The 13,587-nt window shown below is 32.4% G+C and overlaps 5 protein-coding genes across 6 annotated transcripts in view; 4 read left to right on the forward strand and 1 right to left on the reverse strand.

The window, feature by feature from the left end:
* LOC108575782 (lactosylceramide 4-alpha-galactosyltransferase-like) overlaps nt 1-2,404 on the forward strand; it is a 3,184-nt gene extending 780 nt beyond the window's left edge. Inside the window, exons 2-4 of the mRNA XM_017938675.1 lie at nt 431-821; nt 1,384-1,594; nt 2,135-2,404. Coding sequence (XP_017794164.1) covers nt 431-821; nt 1,384-1,594; nt 2,135-2,404 — 872 coding nt within the window. The remainder of the gene's footprint in view (nt 1-430; nt 822-1,383; nt 1,595-2,134) is intronic.
* Nucleotides 2,405-4,114: 1,710 nt separating this feature from the next.
* Nucleotides 4,115-5,930, forward strand: LOC108575828 (probable splicing factor, arginine/serine-rich 7). The gene is made up of 2 exons (XM_017938733.1): nt 4,115-4,668; nt 4,789-5,930. Exons 1-2 carry the CDS (start codon nt 4,347-4,349, stop codon nt 5,928-5,930), a joined length of 1,464 nt encoding a protein of 487 aa, XP_017794222.1. The 5' UTR covers nt 4,115-4,346.
* Nucleotides 5,931-6,788: 858 nt separating this feature from the next.
* LOC108575835 (tumor susceptibility gene 101 protein) lies at nt 6,789-8,916 on the forward strand. 2 transcript variants are annotated; one of them, XM_017938740.1, is made up of 9 exons: nt 6,789-6,868; nt 6,971-7,029; nt 7,117-7,201; nt 7,331-7,396; nt 7,475-7,638; nt 7,724-7,820; nt 7,889-8,118; nt 8,194-8,549; nt 8,620-8,915. In XM_017938740.1, the coding sequence occupies exons 2-9, from the start codon at nt 6,976-6,978 to the stop codon at nt 8,804-8,806; spliced, it is 1,239 nt and encodes a 412-aa protein (XP_017794229.1). In that variant the 5' UTR covers nt 6,789-6,868; nt 6,971-6,975; the 3' UTR covers nt 8,807-8,915. The 2 variants fall into 2 exon arrangements, with proteins under 2 accessions (XP_017794229.1, XP_017794232.1); XM_017938743.1 differs by having other exon boundaries at nt 6,834-6,868; nt 6,950-7,029; nt 8,620-8,916.
* A 272-nt stretch (nt 8,917-9,188) lies between these two features.
* Nucleotides 9,189-10,083, reverse strand: LOC108575869 (transmembrane protein 258). The gene is made up of 3 exons (XM_017938781.1): nt 10,026-10,083; nt 9,322-9,561; nt 9,189-9,224 (listed from the first exon to the last, which is right to left on the reverse strand). Exons 1-2 carry the CDS (start codon nt 10,026-10,028, stop codon nt 9,322-9,324), a joined length of 243 nt encoding a protein of 80 aa, XP_017794270.1. The 5' UTR covers nt 10,029-10,083; the 3' UTR covers nt 9,189-9,224.
* A 443-nt stretch (nt 10,084-10,526) lies between these two features.
* Nucleotides 10,527-12,946, forward strand: LOC108575783 (protein abrupt-like). The gene is made up of 4 exons (XM_017938676.1): nt 10,527-10,552; nt 11,036-11,236; nt 11,320-11,896; nt 12,678-12,946. Exons 2-4 carry the CDS (start codon nt 11,039-11,041, stop codon nt 12,944-12,946), a joined length of 1,044 nt encoding a protein of 347 aa, XP_017794165.1. The 5' UTR covers nt 10,527-10,552; nt 11,036-11,038.
* Nucleotides 12,947-13,587: the final 641 nt, after the last annotated feature.

A 13,587-nucleotide genomic window follows, 5' to 3' on the forward strand; every position in this document is an offset into this window, starting at 1 on the left:
CAGCTAATTTATGAAATGAACTCTTGTATATTTCGTTCGAAACGACAAGACCGTAAACGATATGTTCTTCTTCCAAAAAACATGAAATATTCGGAAGACACCCAAGTTGATTAATTTCTCACAAATTGTCAATAATTCTCGATATTCATTCAATTCCTTGAAAACATCAGAGAGACTCTAAAAGAATTCGAAATCGATAAGATCACACGTAGAGATAAATTCTTTCCGATTTTTCAGTAGAATCAAAGTTTTATTTAAAAAAAAAAAAATGAAAATAGTTCACTCATCGAAATAATTGTACATTATTTTTCCCATTTTTCTTCACAGCGATAGAAACTTGGTGGTTTTGAACGAATTATGCGAAAACCAGTCGGAAAGAATTCGGTCTCCACACCTAATATATTCCTTCTTATTCTGTGCCCAACCGTAGAAAGGCCGATGACGGACAGGAATATCTTCTTCCACGAGACATCATGTTTCAACGAGGATGGTTTGGTGCTGAACACCCGCCAGGCGTGCGCCGTCGAATCCGCGGCGAAAATGAATCCCAACATGAACGTGTACCTGCTGTTCGTCTCTCCCTCGAAGATCTCGAATCAATCGAGGGAAATTTTCAATCAGCTACAGACATATTTAAATATACGAATCAGGCACATCTATCCGGAGAAGTACATGAAGGACACGCCTCTGGATTCGTGGTACAGAAGCGGTGTGTTGAAGGAGAGTCGATGGCCAAGGAGTCACATGTCCGATATCCTTAGATATCTAACACTTTGGAAGTACGGAGGAATATACTTGGATCTGGATGTGGTTGTCACAACGTTAGTATAGTTTCCAAGTTCCTGTAATTCCTTTTGTTTGCAAACACTTTGGAATTACGGAGGGAAGTAGCAGAGGAAAGCGGGGTATTTCCGGCCACTTTAATTTCTTAAAATAGAAAACGCGTGATTTGACTCTGTATGGTACTGCCACTTGTTAATGATGCGACTAGTTAATACTCGTCATTTCTATGACTATAGCAGACTTTTATTTTAAACAAATCCCAGAGTGTTCATTTTGCAATGTAACTTTATACTTGTATCTGCACGTGGTTGTTACAACGTTAGTACTGTTTCCAAGTTCCTGCAATTTCATTTATTTACAATCTATTTATCTCTGGATTCAGGTAGATAAGTTGCATATCTGATTGCTAACATATCTAGTGAACATTTGATAAAGATTATTGATAAAGTTATCAGCAATATGTGCACTATTACGTCGACTATTATTTATACTTTATGTAGTAGAACAGAGAAACTAAAATGGAATTAAGAAAGGCATTCTGTGATTTAGGAGTTGAAAGACTTTCAATTACATGAGAAAAATGTTTTTTCTTCCCGACAGATCGCTTGAACGTTTAACAAATTTCGCCGGTGCCGAGGACTGGAACCACGTAGCCGCCGGTGTAATGGGATTCGACGTAACGGAGATTGGACGTTTGATGGCGGACACATGTATTCGCGATATGAAGGCGAATTTCCGTGGAGATATCTGGGGCAACAATGGACCTGGAGTAATCACCAGGACGGTACAGAAGATTTGTTCTGCGAAACATGTGTGTACTGCTTTCTAATGTTTCACAGATTACACGCTCTGTTCCTAAAATGTATCATTTGTAAACTCGACAGAATGTTAATAACTATTTTTAAGTGACGACAAATTTTAGTTGGTTTACCGATTGTGTAAGAATGCGAAAGAAATTGTACGAGTCGGTTGAAAGTTTCTGGAAATGAAACGAAAAATGAAGAATGACGTTGAAGAATATTGTCGCCGGCTATAAATGCTGAGTGGCCGCCTCTCGTCGTCTTCCGCAAGGACGTAAAAACACTTAGCAAATTGTATGTTGCACGCTATTATCGTTGCAGATGTTATTAATTAAAGAAATGTCGAAGATTACACAGGACGGTAGAGTGAACGCATGGAAATGTCGGTAATTTGTTAAGCGGTCTAACGAACAACAGAGTAATATATTTGTTGGAATGGAGAAGCTTGAAGGAAGCTTTAAAACAAAATTGTAAAAAGAGAGAGTAGAAAAGTAGGAATTTTTAAATGGGGAAAAAGATTTTGTAAAAATGTTTCTTGTTATTTTTCCCAGATTCGACATATGACCACCACACGGTGTCGTGGCTTCAAAGTTTTCGCTCCATCGGCCTTTTACCCGGTACATTACAAGAAATGGAAGATGTATTTCGAGACGAAAGACATGAACACAACTATGAAAATGGTAGAGAAAGCGAGGGCCATTCACGTGTGGAACAAGCTCAGCAAGTTCGAGGAAGTGCGCGTGGACAGCAATGTTCCGTACGCAATTATCGCGCGCAAACATTGCCCAAAAATTTTCAACAGTTGTAGCAACGTATTTTGAAAAAAGTACGTATTACCTGAATGGGAGAAAGAAAGAGGGAATAAGAGCACGTTGCAACATATTTCACGCGATCTTCTATGATTAGTAATCATCGATTAGTCACGTCGTTACATATTTCTTTTTTTTTTATTTTTTTACAATAACAAACTATGCTTCATATAGACACACCTTTACGAATTTTATTTTTCGATGCGATATATGTCGATTCATTTATGTAAACACTCTCAACACGAGTATCGTTCGCATTCTTGCACCAACTTGACAATTAAAAGTGTCGAAATTTGACGAAGAACTTGGCGGTTATGACAATATTAGAGTGCAATAATAAGAGAAACGTATATGTATATGTAGACGTATTAGATTGCTACAGTATTGAAGATTGGTCGTATGCCATTGCTAATCGAAGGAATGTCGAATGAAACGAAATTGAGAAATCATATCAAAGGTTTTCAATCATATCAAAGAAATTGTTCAGAGGTTTGTTGTGAAAATAATGTATGTTGTATATACAATAGTATTAATCGCCGATACGAATAGGCTGTAAACAGTATTGAAAAAGCGGAAGAAATTGTGTACGTATGTGTGTGTATGTATAAAATGTAGTGGCAACAGTCATAGACAGATTAGCAATTCTGATCGATTGATTCTTTAACCTAGCTGCGCTCATTAAAAATGACTAACCGCGTTCAGGATGAAGTGTTGCTATCCTGAGGATTAATCATTGAGATGAAATTTCTGTTACAACGGAATAAACAGAAGGTGGACACAGCGAGAAATTTTATAAATGAAAATTTATTTAAATGTTGAACGTAAAAGGAAAGGACAATCACACATTGGTTGATATGTAGAACGTAGAGAATAATATAGAATAATGTAGAAAATGTATGTATTGTTCAATGAGTTTGGAGAGTTAAAAAGTTGAAAAGGAACGTTTTAAACATGTAGTCACGTAAACTTTATATTTACGTTTAACGAAGCAGTTTTCTAAATTCAATTTAGAAGCAATTTTTATTATTAACATATCGTAGATAAGTAGTAAGATAAGTAAGATATCATGAAGAAAAATATTCAGTGATCAGTATTACATATCACGTAGAAAACGAACCGATTGTATAGACTACAAAGTATAGAGAACACAGGCACGATGAGAATGTGTGAGTGAAATTGGGACATTCGTATTTTAAGTAATAAGGTGTTCATGTTGGACTTATGTACTGTTTTGGACGTTTTATGCTTTTTTTTATATAAAGAAGAGATTCTTTAAAATTGAATACGATTATTGGCACATCCCTCCATTTCATTTTGCGGAAAAAGGACAAATTTTGTAAATATTATTTATGAAAAAACATATGTATAATGCCTTCAAGCAATTGGAATTGTTCGATATAAAAATTTCAAGAATTAATCGATCAATTGTTTTTATTTCATTTCCTCAGCTAGCTCAACTTTTTTCAGTAAAGCTCTTTATTCGTAGATCTTCCAAAATATGACATAATAATCACTATTGAAAATGTGATTTAGTTATATATACCAATTAAATCAATATATTAAATTACGACATGAATAGAAAGTTTAAATTGAACAAATTTGTTATCGACCGTTGGTAAACACATTTTTCAAACTAAACAGTATTTAGATCATCTAGAGTTTCATAGTTCATGTCTCAATGTCGCTCGGAAATCGTCGAAAAAACGTAAAGAATGTACGAGTTATGTTCAGTGAAAGAACGCGGCAGCGTTGGAACGTTGATTTTCGTGTGAAACGTTCTTGAAAGTGGAAAACCGTGTAACCGATGTTATGTTCGTCCATTTTTCGCCGTAATGCGTCAGTTAAATTAACATTTACGCGTAGCGTGTATGATTCGTCCGCATACAAAACTATTCTTCGGTAACTTAACCTCTTTACAATACGTTGAAGATATTTGTAGAAAATCATAAAAAGAATGGCGGTTGGATCGACAAAAGTGGTGCAGGTGACAAATATCGCACCTCAAGCGACTAAAGATCAAATGCAAACTTTGTTTGGATACCTTGGAAAAATAGAGGATATCAGATTGTATCCTACTATACGAGACGTCGCGGTACCTGTACAGTCACGTATTTGCTACATCAAATTTCACGACCAGGGCTGCGTTGCAGTTGCTCAACATATGACAAACACTGTTTTCATCGATCGTGCATTAATCGTGATCCCATACCAGAATGGAGACATTCCAGATGAACAGAGAGCTCTTGAATTAACAAATAATGGCACAGTTGTTCCAGGTAAATATCGACGATAGTTAAATTTATACCCCATTATTCTTTCATATTATTCGTAAACTATACTTTTAAATCTACATATTTGTATAAAATGAAACTATAGTCAAATTCTTTTCTTTATAGGTCTTTATCCCTCTGAGCCCAAATTACCACCAAACGTTGTAAATGCAATAGAAGGGATTCCTCCCAATCATGTTATTACCACTATGGATCCAAAATTAGAGGCAAATGGATTGCCACCTTACCCACATTTACCTGGCCATTTGGATAGCAGAAGGATTGAAGAAATTAGAAGAACGCTTGTTCTTGCTAATTTAGATCCTTCTGTAACTACGGACCATTTACTAGACTTCTTTAGTAATAACAATGTTGAAGTGAAATATTTACGCATGTGTACCAGAGATTCGGATACAGAGCATTATGCATTGGTAGAACTATCGGAACAAGCAGCTGTAGTTTCTGCATTATTGCTGAATGGAAAAATGCTCATGGATAGACCAATTAAAATTTATCATTCTACCCAAGCGATAGCGAAACCAGAAGCAAAAAGCAACGAGGCGGCACAAAAGGAAATAGAGGAAGCTATGTCTCGCGTGAAGGAGGCTCACAATTTAATTTCAGCTGCAATAGATCCGATGATTGGAATGTTGTCAAAAGACAAACGAAGTCGTAGTGGTTCACGCAGCCGAAAATCTCGGTCGAGATCGAGAGGACGCAGTAGACGATCCAGATCGCGCAAAAGATCGCGTTCTCGTCACAGACGTTCGCGTTCACGTCACCGACGAAGATCAAGATCACGATCGAAACGTTCTCGTTCCAAAGACCGCAGACGAAAGTCTCCGTCACGCAGAAGAAGTAGTTCCCGTGGCCGACATCGTTCTCGTTCACGATCTCGCCGTTCTCGATCTCGTAGATCCAGATCCAGATCAAAAGATCGCAAGAAAAGGTCTCCTCGTCGAAGGAGCCGTTCACGATCTCGAAGTAAACGTTCGAAATCGAAATCTAGACGATCTAGATCCAAATCTAAGTCTAGATCCTCGAAATCCAAGTATGCCGAGAAATCGAGAGATAAAGATAAAGAGAGAAGAAGCAAAGATAAATTGGATAATGGTAAAAAGAGCGACGGTGATAAGGCCGATAAGGAAAAGAGCGAAAAGAAGTCTAGCAAAGAAAAGAAATCCGAGAAGGAATCGAAATCTGAAGAGAAAAATAGAAACACATCTGAAAATAGTGAGACAAAGGAGAAAACAGAGTCTGAAACTTAAAGTCTTCACAAATTACGGTCTATAAAAGTTCATTTACGCCTTTGGATCATTTTGTTTATTTAATGTTACGATATACCGTAATGTATTGATCAATAAAATAATACAAGAATATCAAATATCTAAGGATTCTTTTAGCTTGTACATACTTACGGAAAATACTTATATTGATATAAATGTAATAACATAAATGATACAAACATCTACATTTTATTATACTTTAATACCTTGCCTAATCATTTGTTAAAACCAGTAGTGAATAAGTAAAATTACGGGTGATTTATAGTTGATCTTCCTATTTAGAACTGCTTAAAATATGTATAAAATATATTTGTCAAGTTATTTTTAAGCACATTTCGTACGTTTTATATAAAGTATACATTTTTTTAAATCTTGTAATAATGTAAAAAGTTATTAAACGGTTCGTTAACAAGTTCAAGTTATTCAAAGTGCTGATTATGATATTATCAAGCGTTTTAAGAAAATTTCTTCTCATTGTTATATTTACTGACCATAATCTTATCATTTATCATACCAATATTATATTTGAATCAACTTTGTAATCTTTGTCGACTCGATAAAAGTTTCGTTCGCATTTATTACAAATTTTATCATCTACTAAGGTAATAAATAATACTGAATCTAATATATTCTTAGACTTTCCTTTGTATGCTTTTGAAATATGCGCCATGTGTTCGGGGGCAGCACTACCTAATAATTGGGTAACCGATTAACATTGCAATCTCCTTTCAATAGATTTTCGTGTTCTTTGATCAAACGTAGTAGCAAATCATGCTATTACTATTTTCGTGTTATCTTAAATGACAGACGAATGAATCTGCGTAGCTTATTCAGTTATTAGTAAAAGAAGTTTGTAGAGTAAAGTAAATTGAAGAATTGAAAATATCATTTGGTTACGTTCATGAACGATTGAAAACAGTGTAAGTTTAAAATTTTATAAATTATAATAAAAATAAGCATTGACATTTAAAAGGAAAACGTTCTTTTATTACTTTTTATAGTTAGTTGATCTAAACTTCTAGGTTAAATGGTGAAGATGACATCTCTAGATGCAGGAAAATTAAGGCAAAGTTTGTCAAAGGCATGTACTATGTTGTCTCTGAATATATGTCATTATCTTCAATACATACTTTCTAATGACATTTATAAAATGCATTTTATTTTCCAGTATCAAAACCCTGATATCACCAAAAAACATATCATCAAAGTTCTGAATGTCTATAACGGTTTACAATATAAAGTAGAACCATTTGGTAAATATAGAACCATATCTCTTATAAAATTTCCTGCTTTATATGCTGTCAAATTATTGTAATAGATGTAAATTTTAGAGAAAACATGAATCCACTTATTTATTTCATTTGTATTTCTTTCCTTACTAGTATTTAATGATGGATCACGCAAAGAATTATTCAATTTACAAGGAACAATACCTGTTCCTTTTAAAGGTAATATAATCCAGCTTGACATGTATGACAAGTTGACAAATGCAAAAGAAATTTTACATTGTCATAATTCTTTTTCAGGTACTTATTACAACATTCCTATATGTATATGGCTAATGGACACACATCCAAATAATGCACCTATGTGCTATGTTAAACCTACTTCTGATATGGATATTAAAGCAAGCATGTTTGTTGATCATAATGGAAAAATTTATTTACCATATCTCCATGATTGGTTGCCAGTGAGTAATTTGTATATACATAGTTATCTCTTAATATTCATTATTATAGAATATCTTCATATCATAGTACACTTCTGTTCTTTAGCATTCATCTGATTTACTTAGTCTAATTCAAATAATGATTGTAACCTTTGGAGAACAACCACCTGTTTATGCTAGACCACGTCAAGAAGAATACTTATGTAAGAATACATAACTTATAAATATTCTTGTGAAGAATTCTATTATTAAAACACACAAACTTATACAGCTTTCATGCCTGTGCCTGGAAGTGGAACACATATGCCAGGTTCTAATTTTCCACCATATCCACAAAACTCACAGTATGGGGGTGGAAGTAGTGTTTATCCTCCATACATGCCTCCAACATCCTCTGGGTTTCCATACCAAGTCCCATATGGTTCTTATGGAGGATCAGCTTCAAATTATCCACCACAGGGTGTTACTGGCTCTTTTCCATACCCTCCATCAACACAACCAGTAAGTTATCATTGTTTGCAAGTAAAAGGTATGTTACTTTAATTTAAATATTAACAACTTCTTGTGATTTTTAAGTCTCCAACAGTACCCGCTACTGCTGGTGCATCGGGTACAATCACGGAAGAGCATATTAGAGCATCCTTATTGTCGGCAATAGAAGACAAGTTAAGACGGAGGCTTAAAGAACAATTCTCGCAATTGTTAGCCGAACTAGAAACTCTACGTCGAACGCAGCAAGAGCTTACAAGCGGATCCGCCCATCTTACCTATTTATTCGATAGTTTAAAGAGGGAGAAAGCTGAACTTGAAAAAAATATAACTATACTCCAAGACAAAGAAGCTGAATTGGAAAAAGAAATTGCCAAACTTTCTGATAATCAATCGATAGACGTTGATGAAGCTGTTACAACAATCGCACCGCTTTACAAACAGTAAGATATTTCAAAATCATTTATTCGGTAATTTTCTTAAATAACATTATTGTTACTTGCATAATTGCAGAATGTTAAACGCATTTGCGGAAGAAGCAGCCACGGAAGACGCTATATACTATCTCGGTGAAGCTTTACGGTGTGGTATTATAGATTTAGATGCATTTTTAAAGCAAGTACGACAACTTTCACGCAGACAATTTATGCTCAGAGCACTTATGCAACGCTGTCGCCAAAAAGCGGGATTGACTGGTTAAATAGTCTATTCAATTTTTACAAAGTTGCGCCATTCAATATTTTATTTTATTACAAATGATGTATGCAAGACAAACTATATAAATCCCACAATAATAGAGGGATATAAATATGTTATATAAAAGAGGCATCCTCTTCAGAAAAACGAGAATTTCTTATCAAAGATGTGTAAAAAATACGTAATTTTTAATTGATCCTTTGTTTATTATTTAAAAAAAAGTCATGTACCTCAGATAGCAATTTTAGATATTAAGAAATATAAATGCTTATTTACAGTGTGATAAATGTATAGATTAACCACTACATTGCACGGTTTAGTAAAAATACATTGTTTTTATTCTTATGATGTGAAATTGTTATGCAATTATTTAAATGCTATTACACGTGGTCTTAAAATTAATTTTTCTCAACAGGACTATTCTGAAACAAAAATGGTAGGTACACAGATACAATTCAGCATAAAATTGATTTAATTTTATATAAAAGGTAACTTTTTATAAAAAAAAAAAAGCTGTACCTATACATAAATTCCAACCCAAAGAAGTAAGAAAAGTACTCCAAAACCAGAAAATATTGCTGCCACCAGAGAAATTAACAATTCTTTGAACATATCCCTTGTAAATTTTGTGCTAGTAACTTCGTATACAAAGAACCATGCTGTAAAGAATATACCAATTCCTAATAATACCACTGCCAATAATGGAAAAATTCCAGGGTTTATAGGAGAGACATATCTTGCCATAGACTCGATTTCCACCTAAATTGAAAAGAAAGAAATAATTAAGAAAAGTATATTATGTTGATTTCTTAAATTTATTTAGCATATATAAAGGTAACTGTATTCTGAAACTCTTATATATATCAGAAGAATTAGTTTTCAAACTTTAAAATAGGATAAAAAGAATATAAATATTCCTTATGCACAGTCAAATTTCTTTCATAAATATTTACACAAAGTTTCATAAAAACAGTAACATTATTTTAAATATTATTTATACACGTAAATATATCTACACAGCATTATTTAACAGATATATATCTTTATATTACATTGATAAATGTTCGAACACGTTAATCTCTAATTTAAAAATGCCGGGATAGTGTTTAGCAGAATTATAATTGCATTAAAACATAAAATATCACACTAAACATAATAAAAAATATAGTAACTGATAACGTTACTCATGTTCATTCACACAATAGAACAAATGTTGCACTTACCATTGTGTCAAATATTTTGACGTGGCTTACTTGAGAGACACGTAAAACTTAAGACTCGCGACAAATGTGCAGTCGTACGTTGCAAACTTCACTATAATACATACTTGTGAAGGGAGTAAACATAAGTTAGCTGCCAATAGTCAAAATATAAATTACTCAAATTTGTAAAGAAGACAAAATTGTTAACATTTAAAAATATAAATTAAATAAACAAAAGAAACATTGTTAACAATACATGATTTATTGGTTTATCATTTATTCATATTGTTAAATACCAGTAACTAAAAAAAATCTATAAAAAACGAATTTTATATAATGTCTAAAACTAGATTAAGAAGAATACAGTCAAAATTTTGTTTTATTACAAATCCATCAACATGCATTAACACTTAGAATGATTATAATAATTTACAGTTTTTATCTACGCATAATTACATAACAGATTGTGCGCATGGTAAATTTAATATAACCTTAAGAATACTTTTTTAACAAAATGTTATTTCTGTAAAAAGTACATCGTATCCAAGGTAAGTTCATTTTCAACAAAAATTACCGTTTCCTTTGTTATATGCTTCGAGAGTACTTTCTTACTTTGTATTATATAATGTAACGATTATTTCATTTTTATTAGAAAAACGTTTAATACATCTTATAGAGAATACTTTTTAAATGTCAATTTAGAATCTCTAATTGCGATTGTTTCGAAATCGATATGTAGTACGTTTGTCACCATGGTATGATTCATAACGCATAACATAGTATAATATTACCAATCTTTATATGTTTTCATACATACAAGCCGTTTTCTACGTATCGTAGATAGTTTTGTGCATTTTACATACGTAAATACAATGATAGCTTTTAATAATTATAATGAGTTGAGATTTTCTTGAAATTCTACAGACAATTATTTTATAACAGAAAATAAAATTTTGAAGTTTTATATTTACAATTTTTGTTTGTTTCGCGTTTAATAAAATTTGTTGTTATAAAATAATTACTTTTTGTAGGCAATGATGGCAAATAATTCACTGTCCGAACAATTCTCTTTGAGATGGAACAATTTTTCTAGCAATTTAACATCTGGGTTTCTAAGTCATTTTACTGAAAATGATCTAGTTGATGTTACACTTGCTGTGGAGGGTCAATTGCTACAAGCACATAAATTAGTCCTTTCAGTATGCAGCCCATATTTTAAAAATATATTTAAGGTATAGAAATTATTGTTTTATATGTCTGATGTATGTAAGTGTTGTGATTGCTCAGTAAAAAACTTCTTAGAATTGATTTATAGGAAAATCCTTGTCAACATCCAGTAATTATTCTCAAAGACATGAAATATAATGAAATTGAATCATTGTTGAAATTCATGTACCAAGGTGAAATTAACATTAAACAAGAAGATTTATCTACTTTCTTAAAAGTGGCACAAACATTACAGATAAGAGGACTCACAACAGAAGATACAAGTAACACTAAGTCATTCTCTAGTTGTGATAGTCAATTAAATGTTGATCCTAATACCCGAAATATTGTTCAATCAAATTTAAGTACAACAAATAAAAGTTCTAAAGATGTGGAAATGATAGATAGAAGGAAAAGGACACGTGATATAACAAAAAAATGTGTTAAGAAAAAGAAACAAGATACATCCATAATATCAAAAAACATTCAAGATTCGTCTAATGAAAATGTGGATAATCATAATCAAGAAGTTTTGCTTTTAATGGATAAAGACACAAATGATTCTATAGATGAGGAAGAAGAAAGCAATATTTCTATTGTAAAAAGTAATGATAAGAATGATGTTGAAGATTCCATAAGTGAGCTAACTGATGTTGAAAATGTAGGAGAAAATGCAGCACAGCAAGGTAAATAGTTCTTGAAAACTTTATTAACACGTTGACTGCCACGCCGAAATCACACGTTTTGCTCAGGACGCCACAAAAGTATTTTTATTCTAAGCATGCAATGGCAAAATAATAATAAATATGGTTATATAAGACAACATTCTTACCCATGGGGCGTTTATCTTTCTGGTGGTCACGGGTGACCGCTGTGGCGCCTTGGTGCACTTGATAACTATTTTGGAATATTTATTTACACCAGGGCCATCAAATATATCTATCCGAAGAAAATTACAACATGAGATGCAAAAAAAGGAAGGGCCAGCATACCTGGTGCGAAAATTTTGCAAAGAATGTTATCAAAAAAATTTTGCAAGTTTTGGAACAAAGATTGCTAAAAATCGGACCAAAAAGGTTACCACATACTGCCCAGATTGTATTGATCAGCCGCATCTATGTTTGAAATGCTTTAATACAATACACTGGTAGATAGAAAACTTGATAAAAATTAATCTCTCATTTTTGATCTTCTAATAAAAATTTTTAATTGTTGAATAGTGCACATTTTATTTCAAAGTATTCTGTAATCAGCGATGATGTTCAAAATTCATTAACTGTCGATGTTCATTCAACTTTTACAATTATAAACATTTGAAGCACTCCGGTCACCGATGACCACCGTGGCGCTACAGGAGAAACAATCTGCGGTCACATATGACCACCGTGGCCGTCAACGTGTTAAATAAAAGTAAATTTGATGAAGATAAAAGTGATAATATGTCACAGTTATATCTTAAAATTACAGATGTTGAACCAGTAATTTATAGACTTTCTGCAAGAGGTCGACCACAATTAGTGCATGAGGGCTATGTTTACAACTTAACATCCCGCTCTGAAGGTTTAAATAGGTCTCATTATAGATGTGCCGAACAACACCGTGGATGTAAAGGTAAATGTGCAGTCATTGCTGAAAGATTTATGCCTACAGGTGTACATGATCATAATCATCCACCTGGATATCAATCAGAACATGATTACAGAAAAAAGAAAGGTTTAGATATTGATGCTCCTTAAATTGTAAATACCTTAAACTTGTAAATAGCATTTTATTGTGTTATAATTTAATTACTGAAAGTTTAGTAATGATGAAAAATAATTTTTATTAATATTATTATGCAGCAACAGCTTTCCATAAAAATCACATAGTATTTTTAAAGTAAAAAATTTTAATTTACTGTACAATTCTTCAATGAACATTCAAATTTATTACACTGCAACAGTTGGTAAAAACATATAGATTATATTGCATGAATTGTACAATTATAACTATCATTAACATTAATGTAATAAGCCATTGTGGCATATGAATCATTGTATTTCAATTAACTGTGATGCACTGTTTTAAGATTCATAAAAAAAAAAGTTAAGAAGGTGATGAGCACATTCCATTTAGTATTATATAAAACATGAATCAAAGCCAAATAAAAGTATTTAATTTATGTTATCTACTTACACATGAAACAGAATACTGTTTTCAGTGTAATAAATATAATTCGCTTTTATAAATGCTCAGACATAAACATGTATGTATGTACATATGTACATATAAAATTGAATGTTCTGCTTAATTATATTTAAGTCGTATAAAAATAATTTTCATATAAGTTAAATAAGTTATCAGAAATGATAATAAATATAATATATAAAATTAATTA

This window comes from Habropoda laboriosa, unplaced genomic scaffold, assembly GCF_001263275.1.
Source record: "Habropoda laboriosa isolate 0110345459 unplaced genomic scaffold, ASM126327v1 scaffold243, whole genome shotgun sequence".
In the NCBI taxonomy this organism is placed as follows: Eukaryota; Metazoa; Arthropoda; class Insecta; order Hymenoptera; family Apidae; genus Habropoda; species Habropoda laboriosa.